The sequence below is a fragment of the Syzygium oleosum genome, unplaced genomic scaffold (assembly GCF_021117445.2).
Source record: "Syzygium oleosum isolate NSW1041296 unplaced genomic scaffold, Sole_v2.1 Sole_v2.07, whole genome shotgun sequence".
Classification (NCBI taxonomy): Eukaryota; Viridiplantae; Streptophyta; class Magnoliopsida; order Myrtales; family Myrtaceae; genus Syzygium; species Syzygium oleosum.
Window position 1 is genome coordinate 8,482,526 of NW_026607491.1, and position 19,555 is coordinate 8,502,080.

General features: G+C 40.5%; 2 protein-coding genes across 2 annotated transcripts; one reads left to right on the top strand and one right to left on the bottom strand.

Annotated features, from left to right (window-relative positions):
* Positions 1-4,970: 4,970 nt before the first annotated feature.
* On the bottom strand, positions 4,971-6,728 carry LOC115677915 (NAC domain-containing protein 90-like). Its single transcript, XM_030601160.2, has 3 exons — positions 6,511-6,728; positions 6,038-6,348; positions 4,971-5,234 (listed from the first exon to the last, which is right to left on the bottom strand). The coding sequence occupies exons 1-3, from the start codon at positions 6,668-6,670 to the stop codon at positions 4,971-4,973; spliced, it is 735 nt and encodes a 244-aa protein (XP_030457020.1). The 5' UTR covers positions 6,671-6,728.
* Positions 6,729-18,013: 11,285 nt separating this feature from the next.
* Positions 18,014-19,165, top strand: LOC115677815 (NAC domain-containing protein 90-like). The gene is made up of 3 exons (XM_030601030.1): positions 18,014-18,170; positions 18,328-18,635; positions 18,905-19,165. Exons 1-3 carry the CDS (start codon positions 18,014-18,016, stop codon positions 19,163-19,165), a joined length of 726 nt encoding a protein of 241 aa, XP_030456890.1.
* Positions 19,166-19,555: the final 390 nt, after the last annotated feature.

Here is a 19,555-nt window from a genome sequence, read left to right on the forward strand (position 1 = left end):
AGCATTTTTAATTTTAAATATTTTTTTCCTTTTTTTTTTCTTCTTTCCTTTTTCTTTTCTTTTCTTTTTTTTCTTTTCTCCCCTCGCCGGCCGGCCACCGGCAAAGCCCGGGAAGGGCTGGACGAGGGCGGCCTTGCCCATGGCCGGCGAGGGGCGGCCGACCCTCGCCGGCGAGGGCGAGGCCGGCCTCGCCCGACGCCGGTGAGGGTCGCCCTCGCCGGGGTCGCAAGGGTCGCCCACGCCCGACTCGGGCGAGGGCGACCTCGCCAGCCCAGCGAGGGCTTCCTCGCCCGACGCCGGCGAGGGTCGCCCGACGCGGCGAGGGTGACCCTCGCCCGACGCCGGCGAGGGTCGCCCTCGCCTGAGTCGGGCGTGGGCGACCCTCGCCTGACACCGGCGAGGGTCGCCCTCGCCGGATCTGGAGAGAGCGACCCTCGCCGGCATCGAGCGAGGGCAGCCCTCACCTGGGCCGGCGAGGGGCGGCCTCGCCTGTCGCCGGCGAGGGTCGACTGCCCCTCGCCAGTCATGAGCAAGGCCGCCCTCGCCCAGCCCTTCCCGGGCTTCGCCGGTGGCCGGCCGGCCACCGGCAACCGGCCGGTGAGGGGAGAAAAGAAAAAAAAGAAAAGAAAAGAAAAAGGAAAGAAGAAAAAAAAAAGGAAAAAAAATATTTAAAATTAAAATTGCTGACTGTACACGCTGAAAAAATTATTTAAAATAAAAAATGCTGACTGTACACACTGACTCAGCCTCCGGCGAGCCACGTCGGCGTCAAAAATTAATAAAAAATGCTACGTCGGATTTTCGGCCAAATTGACACTAAAGTGATCTCTTTTCCTTCGACTTGGCATCAAAGTGATCCGAAAAAAAGTTATGGCACCAAAGTGATCGCCGTACACAAGTTATGGCACTTGTGGTGTACTTTTGCCGTAATTTAATTAAGTTACTCTATTCTAGGATTCACTAGTTTATTTTCTTAAATTATGTATGTTGATTAAATGAAGAAATTTTTTTTTAAAAAAAATAGCATAGATTGAATGCTAGTTAGTTATTAACTCATGCATAACCATGCACGACATTCATGAATTTGTCTACATATTTCTCAAAGTCATAATTTGCAAAATCTTGTGGTGACGGATCATGATATGCTTTTTTTTTTTGCTAAGTAGGTTCTTTAATTTTTGTTTTGCAATCTATTTTATGGCTTTGATTATTGGGTGTTATTTCATTGTTTGCACACCCACATGATCACCATTCATGCATTAGTGGCATATGATAAAAATTGACAAAAACTGCATGCAAAACATTTTCGAAATAAAGAAAAAAGCTACCGAAAGGGCCGTAATTAAGTCCCTATGTCCATAAATCTCTGGTTCATAAAAATAAAATACACTCTCACATTTTACTTGCGTATCTAATCAATCCATAACTGATTAGTGACGACTGCACAAGGTAACAAAATTGCATATTAAATCGAGTGCTAATTTGCGATTGATAAGGTTTGGGAAAGTCAGCGCTAAACGAGAGTGATTGGCTTGTAAGAGGAACCTTCATTACCGTTTAGTAGTCCGTTAGCTTTTCCATGGTGATTCACCTCTGGGAGGGTCGTGGCAAGAGCGTTCAATAGAATTTAGAGTAACCAAACGACCCGAATTTCTGGTTTGTGGAAGTGGAATGATCTCCTGAGTTTCACTTGGCTTTTGAACGGCCACAAATAGGTTAATGGCCACTCCTAAAGAAAGAACAAGAATCATTATGCTTAATTGAGTCAACCAAAGTTCCAATTGGTTGGGTTTGGGAGAATTCGAGCTAAGTGTGAGCGCCACCTTGCGAGAGGGACCGTCCACACTCACTTGGTAATCAATAAACCACCTCGAGGTTAAATACTTAAATGTTTCCCTTTGAGAGGGTGTCATGACAGCTTGGCAACTTCATTTGGGACAACCTTTAGAGGACTTAAGCCCGACACTTCTTGTTTTCGAAAATGTTTTTGTGTGTTCATCCTGGAAGACCCCGGGTTGCCATAAAGTGTGCGCTTTCGAAAACGTTTTTGAAAACATTTTTGTGTGATCATCGTGGAAGATTCCAGGGTTTGGGAAAACATTTCTTGGTTTCGGCTACCATAGTCACTATCAACTGCTCAAGGGTTGCCTTTTTCCACCTGCAGCTGCATCTCTTTCTCTTTAGAGCCTAGTATTCTCATCTCTCAGTTGTGCTAACTATGCTTCGATATGGTCATGATTCACCTGTAGATATCAAGAAAGCCATTCAAACATCCAAAAAGTATGCCAACAAAAGAGACAAAGAAGATCTATTTAATAGGATTCAATTGACAATATCCTCCAATTGAATTGAACATAAGGAAGGGAAAAGAAAGAGATTCATCAAGTATTAGGGGGCGGGGGTGGGGGGGTGGGGGGTGATGTGGGTGGCTGCTCTGAACGATCTTCAACACAGCACAAGGAAGTAGACATAGTACAAGAACTTTGGTCGGCATGTTCTGGCAGATAAATACCATCAGGTTCCATTCATGTAATTAGCAATCTTTCGATTTGTCATAAAGTTTACTACTGAAATCAATATATGGGATCCCTACTAGCTTAAAATGCTAAATCTATATCTTACTCATGATTGTGCAAGAATCGTGGTCTCCCTGTCTACCTTGCTTCAATTCTCAAGTTGATTTAAAGACGATATATAGGATGCACGAAAGTTAATTAAATGCAAAACAGAATGTTGACACGTCTAATCAACATGAGTTTCATACTAAAGAGAAAATAAATCAATGGAGAATTCCCCTGAATGCAGGTTCTTTATATCCTTTCACATTGGACATGGAGATGTTTATCAGAATCTATTGCTATGGAATATACCTGCTCGGTGAAGTTACTCTGATTTTGTTCAACTCTCAGAGGTTTCAAGTAGAGATAATCCTCTTATTCCACTTTTCCAAGGCCACCGAGTTTCTCCGACTCGCTTGGACATGGTTTATATTTGGGACAGCCGCTATAAGAAATATGGTGATTTAGATGAGTTGTTCCGCTTCTGTTGGAACAAACAAAGAGATGACCACAATGGTTGCACTTACATCCTTCACGTTCACTGGGCTTTCTTTCCACCTTCGTGAAATGTTGCCATACTCTTGACATTAGATCAAATTGATTTATATGTTAATAACTTAAATCTTAAGTCGCGAGTTGGTATGGACTTGGGAGAGCCCGAATTAAGTCCTAGGTTTAGACTTAGCAATTCATTAGCCTCTTATCCACCCTATGGCCCATCGCGGGCCGCCGCGGGGAGGTCGCAACTCCAACTAATGATAGTTATTAGCTTGATCATGATAGGATGTTTACAAACAGTCTTTTCTAATGACGGATTTTATGTCATCGCTAAATGGCACGATGTTTTTTATTTTCTGTTTCTTGGCGAATGGTCTGCTGGTATATTCACTCTTGCTTACTGCTACTGCAACTCAAGATCATGAAAAGTGCCGTTTGCACGAAGAGATTTGTTTTCGTAGGTTTCGAAAAGATTGGTGGCCTAGAAAACATTTGACATAATTTCATCCATTAATTGATTTGCTCTTAACATAAAAGAGTAAGGGAATCCCTCATCAACTGGATTTGTTTTTGTTAAGATTCGCCATATAATCACAAAGAAAAATAGAGAGTAAAAGCAAGAAAAAGAATTTGAGACGCAAGGTTTTATCCTAGCTCACACTTAAGCGAAAAATAGAGTGGGACTCCCATGTTGTCGTGTTGCTGGGGAGTATGAACCACACCCTGACAGTTTTTAGGAGATTTCAAAGTAGCTCCATGAGAGTACAATCTTCACATTGAAAGAAACTATTCTGTTAGTCCAATCCCATCACAAATCATTCGTCCCAACATTTACTAGAAATGATAGGCCCCATAAGAAATAGTATGGTCACGACACAAAAAAGGGAGTATCTAAACCAAAGAAGCAGTGGAAAAAGCACTGCCCAAAGATGCCTCCAACTGCCGGTACGAGGCCATTAAAATTTTTGGGGAAAGTGGAAGTATCGTTTGTTGATTAAAATATTGGTAAGTCGTGGGTCACTTGGATGAATTATTGGGATGGTGGGGCGGAAGTGTAGACAATTAAGGCCATCGTAAGAAGCGAAATTGGTAAGAAGGTGACATGGAAGAAAGTGCCTTAAGAGGGTTTTTTTCTTTCCTTAAGGGGCAAAACGAGATTATAAGGAGAACTTACACTTAAAAAAAATGCCTTAAGGCTTTTAGTCATGTTCACCCGTTCATTTATTGATCCCCGTCATATGAACAGCTTGTAAAATTTCTCTATAAAGGAAGGCAATCAACAAAGGAAGATGCACGCAAGTCTTTGACATAGACAAAGGAGAGAAAAATGGAAAGAGAATTCTTGCTTGACGAGTGTTTAGGGTTTTCTAGTCTTGTAGAATCCTTTTGATATAGGACAGTGAAAGTTTGTTCTTGATTCTCACCTGTAATTCTTCTTGATCACATAGTCAAACAACTCCTCCTTTGTCCTCGAATATAGTTAAATTGCCGACTCCTCCTTTGGTCGATTACTTGTTCATATTTTCGATTATCTTAATTTGTCTGCATTTGCACACTCCGTACCCACTTTCTCCGGAGATGAATAGAACAAAGTGAACAATTATATTCAGGTCAGCGAGCACTACTTTTCGATGTTCATCTTATGGAGCATATGTATATTTATATAAGCACACTTAGCAGTACAACAAAATCTAAAAGAAAGGCTCATAAAATCTATACTAGAAATACTGGATCTTGGTCAAGATGTTTTATTATTCTCTTGTAGATGCACACAATTAGAGGACACACTATTGTCATTAACCCTTTTCCCATTGGCACCCAATGGAAACTAAAGAGAGAAAAAATCAATTCACAAACAACTTTCTGTCAAAGATGGTAATTCATCCAGAGGAAATATGTTTTCTAAGGACTGCATTAAAACCAACTGAGTTCTTCCCAATCCCATATAGGTTCTTCTGTTTCCATACTAGCCGTCTCCATGTTACTGGAAATTCCAGCATTATTTACTATCACTGATCTTGATGAGGACATCAATCCGCCATCGCCGCCGCCTCTGCCACTTCCACCATCTCCACCTTGTATTGTCTCTGCAACCACCAGCTCCATTGGCCGACGATCAAATGCTCGGGAGCTCCCAGACACAACATACACGCGGCACAACGCGAACTCATGCCTCAACTACAACGTTTCAAGGGGAAAAATTAAAGACAAAAAAATTTGTTGCATCTAGAGAGAAAATGAGAAATAATTGTTTATGACAAACCAGCATATGACACTGGCAAACTAAGCTAAGCGCATAATATTTTTAATTTACTGGCACTACTTAATAAGGGCTACATTCTCAAAATTTTGTCTAATCAAGCCTCTAATAGGTGGATTATAATTATGAAGGCTACTTCTTTGCAAATTTAACTAAAATAAATCCGGTGACGTTCATGAGTATAGCCTATTGCTAAGAATATTGTGAGATTTTATGAAATCACTATCAACTGTTGTAAAACTTTAGACTGTTAGATGAAGTCGTAATTTAATATTTAGATACTCTAACACTCCCTCTCACTCATAAACTAGACTTTGGCCTAGGCTACAACATGAAAATATATGATGGGGAGGCAAATAAAGGGATTCGAAAGATTTGAACTGAGGATATCCTATTCTAATATCATGTGAAATTTTTTTTGTCCTCCAATCAAGACGAGAAAACATGACTCATCTAATAAAGTCCCAAAATAGATGGTTCAATTGCATTGACTAAAAGAAGAATTGACAAGTGCATGCCAGTTTAGACTTTAAATTTTACCCTAAACATGGGTATCGCTTTTGATTTACTTATTTATGTCTAGTATATAGAAAGTCATCGATCAATCAAGTCATGCATGCTTGTGAAAATAATGTTTTGCACCACTGACAAAAATCCAAGACTGATAATGCAATTAACTAAAATGAAGATCAAAGTTCAATTAGTCCATGCATGCGCTTACCCTAAACGCGGGCATACTAGAACTTGAAGAATTGGAATTGGGAGGTGAGATTATTTCTATGGCTCTATACTCGTTCAATTTCCATTGGGTTTTTCTTCCTGTTGGAGCTTTACCCACGTAGAAGACCATGGACTTCTTCATCCCAATCACTTTGTTGTCCGACGAGTAGACGTAACCGGGCGACCCGGTCGCCTTCCAGTAACCCACTGCCGTGCTTCTGCTAGGTCTCCCTCCTCTGGCTTCTCTCTCCTGCATCGGAGCGTAGAAGAACCACTGCTCTTTGTCTTCTCTGCACAGCTCTCCGGAAAGCTCTGCAGCAGCAAAGCACACAACACCACAAGAAACAGCGAAAACTTTACTAACAATTCGCAACAAGTTTGCACATTTAATAGAACCCATGATTTCTTTCGGTGACAATGAAGGAGAATATCGAGAAATGAAGAAATTCCACGTGTGATTTCATATTCTTTTACCTGGGAGATTCCACGGCTCGGTGGCGTAGATGTTGAATACCGGAATGATCCGGCGGAGCCGGTCTTGTAGCGAGCCCTCGAGCTGGTTGTGCAAATAGAAAGAAATGAGCTCTTCCTTCGTTGGATAGAACCTGAAGCCTGTCGGATGATCCTCCATCATGTTTCTTTTTTACTGTATTCTAGGTTTCTAAAGGAGGGATGTGCTCGTTTGCGTTTTACCTGACAACAGATATGGTAGCTTGTGTTCTAGATAACATATTAGATCTCGACTAGGCCTATATATATAGAAGTGGACCTCTTGGTCACCATAAAAGAGGAAAATGTTTTAACGTGTGCAACGAGTCAGCAATGAGGACGGAAAGAAAAAATATATTAAATGCATTTCATTTCGGAGTGAATTCTTTTTTTCTAATTCTTTTTTTTTTTAAATTTGAGAGTTCCATTATTTGATAATCAACGCGAGCATAGAATTTTTTAAAACTGATTCATATGAGCTTTGCTAGCTAGATTTTTTTTTTTTTTTGGTAACCTAGGGAACCCCCGCACGGCTGACAGCCGGGGAGTAAACCCTGGGGGCGACACGTGCTAGCTACCACACACGTGCCACCGGTTAAGTCACCCTGCAGCACCCGGGATTCGAACACTCAACCTTTTGCGAGAGGAAAAGTGCGCGCTCCAGCAGCGCCACCCAGACGGGTGGTTTTGCTACCTAGATTTTTTTTTTTGGTTTTGCTAGCTAGATTTCGTCTCCTTTTTTTCAAAGAAAATGAACTAGACCGGAAAATATATTTAAAAAATGGTTCAATTTTCCTGTACTTGGCTGTGAAATGATTTTCCGTTAACTTATTGCCTAAATGATTCATACGCCGGAAAAAAGAGAGGAAAATATCGTGAGTTTTGAAAAGTTAATAAATAGGGCTTTGCTTGAAATACGCCATACTAATTAAAGAGGCCCTAATCAAATTACGATAATGGATGATATCAACCATACTAATTCCGTCAGCATAATTTGTTAACTAAGTTAACTAAGGCCGTCAGCATAATTTTTCATTTTCCGTACAGAGACTCAAAAAGCAACATCTGGAACCAAATCGGTTGAAAAAAATAATAATTCCCACGTGCAATATTAGATGGATGATAAAAGCGCAAATAACCCATCATTTAGAAATGTTAACTAAGTCGGTCAGCATAATTTGTCCTTCTTGGTACTTTATGTTTTTTTTTTTTTTGGGAAACTATCACGCGGGGAGCCAAAAAAGAACAACTGAGAGAGAGAAGAAGACAGAGAAGTAGATATCTATCTTCGAATTCCAGAACATTAGTATACAATAATAACTATGTTCGTCGTCTCCGACCATATGAGTCAACCTCGTCTTCACCGTTTCGCCAGCTTGCTCCCAACCCCAATTTTCCATGCAGTAATCTCATGACATTAGTCAGTTTCTGTCGTCGGCTCATCCGAGAACGTGTTCCCACTCGCAAAAACTATATACTATGATCTTCCGCGAAGTTAATAGTTCATTTAGATTGGGATGAGACATCGTTTCACACCACTCGTCATATTTCAAGTGATTTAGGGTGGAGGGTGGAGGATGGAGATAGAAGTAGCATTAAAAGAGCACTTCCATTAATTTATGTTGACCTTCTTTACTCATTTGGCTCTTGTTCAACTCGACAATCTTAAATTAGCACCGAATCTGGAAGAAATAATTAGGTCCGAGTATCTTTATTCTTTTGATACTTTAAATCTATTTCGTCAACTTACTCAATTTTAAATTTCATAAAAATGTTCTCATGCGATCCAGTGTGATCTTCGCCGCCAAAACTACCTTTTTCTTTTCACACTTTCGTGGTTTCAACGTAGGAAAAATGAATTTAAGGAATGGCCGAGTTTTGAAATCAAGTGAAATTATATCCTTTTCTGTTTTATACTAATGTACTTTTGAAAGATTAAGTATGTTGTAGTGTGAGCGATTTTATAAGTTGTTGATAACTTACTTACACTTTATTGAAATTATCAGCACTTTATTGAGAGTAACAATTGATGGAGGATTCCATGCTCATGAATCAACAAAGAACTTCTGCAACACAGAAAGAACTTTCCGGCCAAGAAATCGGATAAAAATTAAATAAAAGTAACAATTGATGGGGTCTTTGCCACTTTCTTTAATGAAGGAACAGGTCATTATCAATACCAATTAGTTGCAATTGTGGGGTTCGTGGCCCTGCCGACATCTGAATCTTTCACCTATCCAAGCACCACATGTTGGAATTACTTTGCCCCTTCTGCAGTTTGAGAAGCCGATTCTAATCCATTTCACTCTCACCGAATTAGGGGAAAAAGTATCAAAATATTCTTAAACTTATTACATTGCTACTAATTCAGTCGTCAACTTTTCAATTGGACTAATTTAGTCATAAATCTTTTCGCATTAGTACCAATTCAATCCATCCGGCTAATTTAGACCGGAAATCGCTGATGTGGATGCCGGTGGTCCAACATGGCACCGTCGGCGCTGACGCGAACAAAATTTATAATTTTTTAATAATTTTTTTCAGATTTTTTAATATTGTTTTTTTTAATTTTCTTTTCTTTCATTTTTCTTTTTCTAGAAACTGTTGGCCGGTGAGGACGCAACCTTCGCCCAGATCCAGGCGAGGGTCGTTGGCCCTCATTTGTGGCCGACAATGGTCGGCCGGCGACCTCGCCGGCCAATAGTTTCTAGGAAAAGAAAGAAAAGAAAAGAGAAAAAAGATCAAAAATCTGAAAAAATTATTAAAAAATTATAAAATTTATCCACATTAGCGCCGGCGGTGCCACGTAGGATGGTCGGCATCCACGTCAGCGATTTCCAGCCTAAATTGATCGGATGGACTGAATTGGTACTAATATAAAAAGGTTTAGGACTAAATTGGTTCAATTGAAAGGTTTAGAACTGAACTGGTACCGATGCAATAGGTTCATGACTTTTTTGGTACTTTTTCCCCAAATTAGGCAAAATAAAATACTAGAGTACCTTTTGTGAATCATGTAATTGCTATACACGATATATCTTATTGGAAAGTATCTATCCATCGTATTCACACCCATTGCCTAGATTGCACATGCTTGTACCTTGGTTAAAACTCAATAGTAAGTTATAGATCGAAAAATCATAGATCAAGTCCTAATGAAGATGGGTATTCTAAGGCAACCTCTAGGAACCTCTTATGTCAATAATTACCTGGATATGATGGCATGGAAGAATTGCCGTTACTCGAGAGGATCGATTGGATTTTCCCAGATGTTCAGACAAAATGTCTTGGGATTTTTGTTTGTAAGAAAATGAACGGGCTAATTGTCCAAAGAGTCCTAAAAATACTATACAGCGGTCAATTTAGCCATAAACTTTTCAATTTGGTCAATTTAGTCATAAACCTTTTAGCGATTTTCCAATGTAGTCCATCCGGATAATTTTTGCCGAAAATTGATAAAGTGTATGCTAGCTATTCTGCATGGTACGACTGACGTTGACGTGAATGATTTTTGCAATTTGTTTTAAATTTTTGAATTTTTTCTTGTTTTCCCTTTTCTTTTCCTTTTCGCTTGTTTCTAGATTTGACTGAGCATGGCCCTCGCCTGTGGCCAATTGTGGGCCATCACTGAGACTAGCCATAGGTGAAAAGAAAAAAGGAAAAAAATTAGAAATTTTATAAAAATTGCAAAAATCTTCCACATAAGAGATTTTAAACCAAAATTGGCCAAAGTAGTTACATTAGAAAATAATCATTGGCCGACGAGGTCGGCCTTGCCAATGGTTGGCGGGGGCGAGGCTCGCTCGAGGCCAGCGAGACCTCGCTAGCCCTCCCTTTTGGCCCTCCCCTTTGGCTGATTGCTGACGCCCAGCAACCAACTGGAGGAGGAAGAAGGGAAGGAAAAAATAAAATAAAATAAATTGAAAATAAAATGAAATAATTGAAAAATATTAAAATATTATGAAAAATTATCTACGTCAACGCTAAGTAGGATGACTGGCATTCACCTCAACGATTCCAGTCAAAATTGATTGAATGGACTCAATTGGTGAGAAATAAAAAGGTTTAGAAGTCAATTGGCAAAATTGAAAGTTTTAGGACTCAATCAGCAAAACTGCAATAGGTTTAGGATTTTTTGGATAATTTTTCCCAACATCTGCTTTTACTTGATACACTAATTTACCACCTAATTCGGTGTGTAATTGGATAGAGATAGAAAGATAATTCCACTATTAATTTTTATAAAACGATGCTTGAGGTGTCGATTGCTAATTTGACCAAACTTTATCAACACAACAATGAGTCGTTCGATCAATTTGTTGCTCGATTTAAGAAGACTAGGACTAAATGCCTTGCTTCACTCTCAGAAATTTGTTTTCACAAATTTAGCTTTCCGATGTATTAATATTTAATCGTGTTGACACCTATTTTTAAATTGCCCAAAGTTAATTATACAAAAAATTAGGAATTAAATTTTTAGTTCCTAAAAAAAAAAATTCGTCCAATTGCATTGCATCTAGATATTAAACATGATAATGGTAATTGCACTAATTAGAATTTTTAAACAAAAATTTCAAATTTTTTTTAAATAAAATAATATTAATATTAATATTTAAAAAAAATCCGGTTTGGGCCGGGTCGACCCGGCCCTTTTCTTTTTTCCCCCCGCGCGGGCTCGGCCCGCTTTCTTTCTTCTTCTTCCCCTTCTGCGCGAGCTGGGCCTAGCCCGGCCCAGCTCCTTCTTCTCCACCTCCCTCGGTTTGGCCTCCCCCCTCTCTCTCCTCTGTTCTCCTCTGTCCCGACCGCCACTGGAGAAGGGCGGAATACTCGCTCCACCACACAAATTGGTCACGAAAGTCACGGTAGGAGCTGAGGCCGGTGCAGAGCATTCAATGGAGCAGGGTCGACAACCGGCGACCACCATAAAAGGCGAAGAGAGAGGAGAGAGAGAGGGGGGCCGGTTTGAGAGAAAAATAAGGAGAGAGACGAACCGAGAGAGAGAAAGAGAGATTGGGTGATTTGCAGGGACGAAAGGAGAAGCAGCCTGTCTCGTGGTGCCCCCAGATCAGTCGGAGACCTCCCCCAGACACACCGCCGACCGGTGAGCAGTCTCGGTCCTATTTTTACTCTGTTTTTGTGCACCGGTCGGCCGGGATTCGTGCCGGCCGTTAGGCGTGAATCCCGGCCCATACCGATCCTCCTCCCGACCCATAGTCACCGTCGGGAGCTAGCCGTGGCCGTTGAAGTCGTTCGAAACCTCGAAACAGGTTGAAATCTGTTGTTTTTATCTGTGCGCACCAACTGTTCGAGGAAATGCCTCAATGAGGCCGATTTGTTTCTGGGCTTCGCCGGCGAACAGGTGAACGTCCGGCGGGCTACGGTCCTCATAGGTAGTTTTATGGCAACAATGGGAGTCCAGAGGCGACCAAAAATCGATATGGGTCCTCCGGCTGAGCTCCGGCCATCATTTGAGCTCGAAGAGCTCTAGCCGGAGCTCGACCGGCGGCCACCGTGATCGGTCGTCTTGGTCGGCCGGAAAGGAGGGCCACCTCGGCCCCAAATTTCGAGGCATCCGAGGTCGGTGACCGGGCGAAATAACCGGCTAATCGCCGGATCTCACCCAGCCGGCGTTCTCACGTGCATAGGCACGCGAGAATGGTCCCAGACCCGATTCGGGACCCGGGTTGACCCCGACCTGGGCCAACGCACTTGTCGGGTCCGTTGACCGGGTCAGTTTTGACCCGATCTGGATCGTAGACTCGAACCGGGTCAACGCGATGGGTCGGATTCGTTGACCCGGGTCAGATCCGACCGATCCGACCCGGTTTTAATATTATATTATTATTATATTAAAAAAATATTTTTTATATAAATTTTTTTAAAAAAAATTTCGAAATTTTTTTTTTTTTAAAATTAGGTTATAATTTAGATATAGTATTGTATAATATTTTTCTAAATTATGTGACACATCTGATTGTTTTGATTTGTTATTGTATTATTATTATACATGTTGTTTTTAATTAAATTATAATCGCGTAAATCGCCATGTTTAAATTAGATAAACCTATAGGGTTATACGGTAGTACTTTGCATGTTTTTTTTACTACTGTTTTATTATTATTATGCATATTTTTAATTAGAATATAATTGCATAAATTGTTATGTTTTGAATGTTGTGCGCCTTAGTTAGGGCTAGAACCTTAGGCTGCATTTCTATCTTGACTGTTAATCGTTTATGATTATGCACTCGCTTGATCACCTCACATGTTAGGAAAAAGGTTCTAAAATCAATCCAAATTGCTTGACAAATATTTTTAGAAATGAACAGAGTAAAAAGATACCGAAAGGGCATTAGTTATCTAACTAGTGCAACTAAGTTCCCGAACTCATTTAATCTCTGGTTCGTAGGAATAGGGTGATTCTGCCATCACCTTATTTGGGTTTCTAATCGACCCACCCCAAATCGATTAGTGGCGACTCCTTGATATAAACCACTTGCAGGTTAAAAAAATCTAAACCCTAACTCGCGATATGATATGGGCTTGGGAGAGCCCGAGTTAAGTCCCGAACCTAGACTTAGCCCGTACCAGGCGAGACCCTTTTTTTTTTACCAAAAAGCCGGGGGTTGGTCGCGACAAATCGAAGAGAAAAATTCGAAGGCTAAGGCTTTGCCAATTTATTTCAATCATACATGAGTATCTAAATATGAGAAACTTCTTAAAGACAGAGATAAAGGGCCACCTAAAAACTTTGCACAGAATGTGGCTTTAATGGCAAATTATGAGTCAAAGTATGAACCTGACATGAATGAAAGCATTGAAATAAATGTTGCAAATATGATGCTCGACAAACCTTACGTGTGTGTCGATCCTTAAAGCCTGCCAAAAAAAATGGTTAGGGTTAAAGACACTCAAGTTTACTCTTTCAATATTACCGAGTTGGATGAAATCTTCAATTTTACTCTTAAAGGATAGCCTCATAATATTAACGGAAGGCCAAAAAATCCCAAGTAAAGAAGATTTAGTAAACAAAAAATATTGTAAGTGACACCACTCATGGAGCCATAAACAGTTAATTGTGTTGGCTTCTAAGAAAATAATTCAAGAGGCAATTGAGTAGGGAAAAATCAAATTTGCCGATGACAAGAGGGCATATGATAACCCTCGATTATCTAATTTAAAAGAATCGAATGATCGATAAATCATTGAATTTTTTTGAGAGGGCATATGTTGACACTAAAAAATGACTAACTTTTGTTTATTGTCAGCAAGTGACAAACTTCGTCAATGAGAACAGAGTTTGGTCATTAATGAACTAAAAAATTGACAACTTGATGAGCATCAACAAATCGCTAGTGATGTCATCGACAATTCAACATGAAAGTTATCGACGAGAGCCTTCAAAACTTAGAAAGCTAATCGACTAAGTTATCGGCAGAGAGCAATCGACCAAAAAACATAACTGTTGGGTGGTTATGCTTATTGCAAAAATTTTAGGGTTTTTTTTATAACTTCTTATGAATAAGTGTTCTAAATAATAGGGGTAAGTGGATAAGGTAACTTTTGTAACCGTCATTAGGAAGTTATTTGTATATTTGAATTCAAAAGTTGTAACTGCTGTCATGACCTCCCCGTGGCGGCCCTCAAGGGGACAACAAGCATGGTTTGAGGCTAATGAATTGTTAAGTCTAGACCTAGGACTTAACTCGGACTCTTCCAAGCCTATACCAAGTCGCGATTTAAGGTTCAAGTTATTAACATGCAAATCAATTTTATCTATAAGTTGCCACTATTCATTTAGGGTGGGTCGATTAGAAACCCAAGTAAGGTGATTGGAGAATCGCCTTACTTCTACGAACCAGAGATTATAAGAGTTCATAAACTTGATTACACTAGTTATCTAACTAGTACCCTTTCGGTACATAACCTTGTTCAAACACTACTTAAAACATTCATGCAGTCTTCCTATCGGTTGTGAATCCTAGAGTTCTAATCCTAACCAAGCTAAGAAAACGACAATCAATACATCGAAAGTGCACAAACAAAAGCCTAACATGCCGCTAATCGGACACATGTAAGGTCGAATTAAATATGCAATTCAAACATGCGAATCAACCGATGTGCAATCCAGCATGGCATTCATCATACAAGAAAGTGAGAAAAGGCAATTCCAAAGCCCAATTTTCATTTTTTTATTTTTTATTTTTTATTTAATATTAAAATATTATAATAATGTTATAATAACATTATGTAATAAATGGATTCAGGTCGGGACTGACCCATCCGCAGGCCCGACCAAAATCGGCTGGCCCAGGTCGGATCTGCGGATCCAAACTGGGTTAGGATTGATTCGGGTTGGCCAAGGCTAGCAAACCAGTCTGATCTGGTTTGCAGGCTCGGCCCGAGCCGATTCACGCACGAGACTACTGGCCGAGCGAGATCCGGAGTCTGGCCGGACATCTTGCTTGGTCATTGGCCTTATACTTCTTGGCCAAGGACGAGGAGGTTCTTGCCTGGCCAGCTGCCTAATGGCTGGCCATAACAATCGTTGGCCAAGCCTCGACCGGGGCCTCTCGAGCCCAAACATCAATCGGGGCTTGGCCGATTGACTCAAGCCAATGGCCTGGTCTCTGCCTCAAAAGGTTACCATAAGGCCATCTTAGGCTTCCCAGTTCCCCAACCGACATCTACATTGCCGGCCGAGAACCTAAAATCTTCAATTTCGCTTGGGCATTCGTCGAACACTAGCTGTGCTCGACAGAGGTCCCCAAACCTTTCTTGGGGCTCAGACCTTCTCCGGCGGCCACGACTCACCTCTGACAGCGACGACTGGACCAGGAGCAAGGTCAATCATGCACACAAAAATAGGGGAAAACAGAGTAACGAAGAAGCCTTACCAGTCGAGGCATGTCTAGGAAGTCATGCCGGCTTGCTAAAGACGGCGAGGCTGATTGGCTTCCTTTCTCAATATGCAAACCCTCAATCCTCACTTTTTTTACTCTCGATTCTTTCTCCTTTCTCTTCAAGAAAAATCAACCCCTCTCTTTCTTTCTCCTCTCTCCGGTTAATATACCGGCTGCCAGCCACCTTATCCTTCCCTCTGAGCCGCACAGCTATGCAATTAAATAGAAATATTTTTATTTTAGCAGTTAAATATTTAATTCCTAAATTTTATGCAATTAATTTAAGAGTCACGCTTTTTCCATTCCTTTAGCTAATACATTCCCTATAAGAGTGTTTTAATCATATTATCCTCAGTGGATCTCACTTTTTCAGCATCCTCTATTATTTAGTTTCTTTTTTTCCTTTTCTTGTGGGTCCCACCTTCCTCCTTCTTAATTCTCTCCGTTCTCTTTCTCTCTAGGGTAATTCTGGCCATCTCTTATTCCTCTTAGTTGAATTTAATCATGGTTCAAGTCTTGGTGTTAATTCATCAATTATCCGAAAATGAATATAACCCCCTCTCATCTCAATTCCGCTCTATAAAGTATTTATATTTTCTAATTAGCCAAGAAGATGGAAAGAAAAGGGAGAAGAAGAAGAAGCTTCAAAGTCAAAATTTCGTTTTTCTTGCTCTCATCTCAATTCTGCTCCAAAAAATTTTTTATCTTTTTCATTTTCTTTGTTTTCTTCATCTGCTACTAAATTATGACGAACAACATTGACTCCCAACACAGTCATCGTCAACTGAATTATGACCATGAACTATAGGAACATTGTAGTCCTCCTCCCCCTCCTCTTCTCTCTCTCTTTCTCTCTCTCCGCCTTTGATCTCTCCATTTCTTGTTCCTTTTCTTTTTCACCGTGACAAACATACTGAGTAACCTTGCTTCAGCTAACCACTCTTAACTCTCTTTTCCACAGTCTCAACCTCAGCATATCATTTCTTCTCTTTCATCTCTCCCTACTTCACTCTCTCTCACCCACACAAACTATCCTTTTAAATTTCGTGCAAACCACCTCGATTAACTCTTTTGGTACTTGGATTGATGCACGGAGAGAGAGAGAGAGAGAGAGAGAGAGAGAGAGAGAGAGAGAGAGAGAGAGAGAGAGAGAGAGAGATCAATTAGAGGGAAATCAATCAACGGCGTCATCTAACCAAATGGTGAGTGAGCATTCACCATGGATCTTTTCTCGTCCAAGCTTCTTCCACCCCTGGTTCACCTAGATCTACTCTTGGGATACCAAGACCCTCACCAAAGCCCGCCACCACTACCGCCACCTCATCCAATAACTCTGACACTCTCACCCCGACGTCATCTCCTCTTCCTCAAACACCACTTCGAGCCCGCGCCTTCTGCCCCTACCGCTGCCGCCGCTGCTCCCTTGCGATCTGACCAGGAGGCCACAACGTGAAGCACAGAGAGTCTCCATTTCGACCACCAATATGACCATAACATCGTTTGTTGAGAGAGATAGGATGGAAGGTGGGATCCACAACCTAATTCTACTTTAACAGACCAAGCAAATTTCAGTATTAAACCCCACTTTGGACCCAGAAAGCCAAAACATATGGTAGTTTTGTCACATCACAGGAGCTAATGAAATCAATCCAAAAGTATCTTTTTAATTAAAGAGCATTTGTGCCGAAATAAACAGCTAAGAAGGAGCATGTTTAAGAAGCTTGTAATAATTGGATTAGTAGGAAACACAAATTGAAATTCTTGCCGGCTTCTCGTTTTATTTCTAATAATTCCTTTCTCTAACTAGACAATGAATTCTAAGAATGATTTATAAAATTAATCATATAAAAGAATAAACCCAAATCACTTGTCAATCAACCAAATAAGAAAAATTTACATTATTTAATGTATTGTCTTTTCTATTGTTATTTGTAATCATCAAAACTTTTTTTATTAAATGTATTGAATAAGTATTCTAAGAGTACTCATAATAAGTTATACTTTTAATTATCACTTAATATTAAATGTGACTCACTTATTTTATTAGGACCACTTATCGTATGAAAAAATCACTTAATATATCAATTTTGTACATCAAATCCTTAGAGTCCTTTTTGTAGAGCCGTGGTTTTGTCGTATTTTGTCGTGTTATTTATACTTGTGCAGTATAATCATGTACATTGAGCGTTTACCACTACAGTAAATATTGCGAGACTAGCCATACCCGAAGCCAATACCTTTCTTTTTACAGGTAAAATCGTTGTTGAAGATCTGCGACCCTAAAGCGTTGGCCATTGCTCGTTTCTCGTAGCACTTGGTGTGTAGTCCTTGACATAACCGCGTTGATGTTGCCATCAGTGCAATAGTTTGTAAAAGACACGTCATCGTTTCACTCGTCTTGGTCTAGTCCTCCCTACTGCACTTTCTCCTTCAGAAACCCTAGATCATCTCAATCCACTGTCCTCCTGCACTCCATCCCTATATTTACGTAATTGACTTGCTAACTCAAATCCACACCCAACTAACACTTTATCTCACCATTAGTGTTCCACAACACAGAATCTTTCACTACTGATCCAACTCGATATGGAGGAGTACCCGACAGGTTTCAGGTTCTATCCAACGGAGGAAGAGCTCATTTCGTTCTACTTGCAAAACCAGCTTCGTGGCCTTAAGCAAGACAAGCTTCATCGTGTCATCCCAGTCCTCGACATTTTCAACACTGAGCCATGGAATCTCCCACGTAAATCACAGTCGGCATCCCTGCATTCGATTCTTTCACATCCCCTATTTTAATTGAGCTTTGCAGAGAACTAAGTTCTTGAAAATTTCAAATCTTGCAGCGCATTACCAATAAGCTTTCTTTTCCTCAAATTTTGTTCGGTGAATTTGTGCTGCAGAGCTTGCGGGAGAGCTGTGCAGAGAAGACAGAGAACAGTGGTTCTTCTTCGCGCCCATGCAGGAGAGGAAGGCCAGAGGAGGGCGGCCCAGCCAGAGCATGGCCACCGGCTACCGGAAGGCCACCGGGTCTCCCGGTTACGTCTACTCGTCTGACAACAAGGTGATCGGCGTGAAGAAGTCAATGGTTTTCTACATGGGAAAAGCTCCCACAGGAAGAAAGACCCCGTGGAAATTGAACGAGTACAGGGCCATTGAACTCTCAACGACCAATCCCAATTCCACAAGCAGTAATATTTCCATTCCTAAGGTGAACATGCTATGTCAAATTTTGGACCCTTATTTCAACCTTTTCAAATATAGAAAGGATAAAATATCTTCGCGTGCATGACGCCTAACCCAATTTTCACTTTGAATAATAGCTCTTGTTTCGGTTTTAGATCGTGTACTATTTTGGTGCTGTGCAATTGCATACTATTGAATTTCGGTCTCTAGTTTATTTTCTATTTGGTCTTTCACAGAAACATGTAACGAACATTATTCTCGGTCTTTGATTTTCTTGAAATAATGGGCTTATAGCTGAGGCGTGAATTCATATTGTGCCGAGTTTATGTGGTGTCCGGGAGCTCTCGAGCATTTGATCGCCGGCCATTGAAATCGGTAGCCGAAGAGACAATTGTCCTGGGTGGTGACCGCGCTGCTAGCTGCGGAATTGGAGGCGGTGGATGTGGAGATGCATCATCGTCGGTAGTAGTAGCTGTTCATGCAGAAAGATCCAATCATTGGCCGGGAAGTTCGGAAGAACCAATTTGGGAATGGGAGCAATTGGATTGGCTCTAATTTTACGTAGAAGTTCTCTGATGATGTAGTCTTGTTATAAGTGCAATCATATGTACATCTACATGTATCCAATCTCTCCATCATCATAAGTATCCTTGTATATTTTGTAAGTGAGTTTTACCCATCTATCGAACTTTTCATATAAGATTGATTGGGCCTAGAAGACTTAAACTCAATAGATTAGGCTTAAGAAGGAAACTAATTCGTTCTTTTAGAAAAATTCGGCAAACCTCTGTATCTGATTACAAAACTGATATCTGTTAGCAAACTTCTCCATGTATCAATCTTTCTGGGAAAAGTACCAAAAAAGTCCTAAACATATTGCATTAGTACCAATTCAGTCCTAAACTTTTCAATTGGACCAAGATAATCTTAAACATTTTCACATTA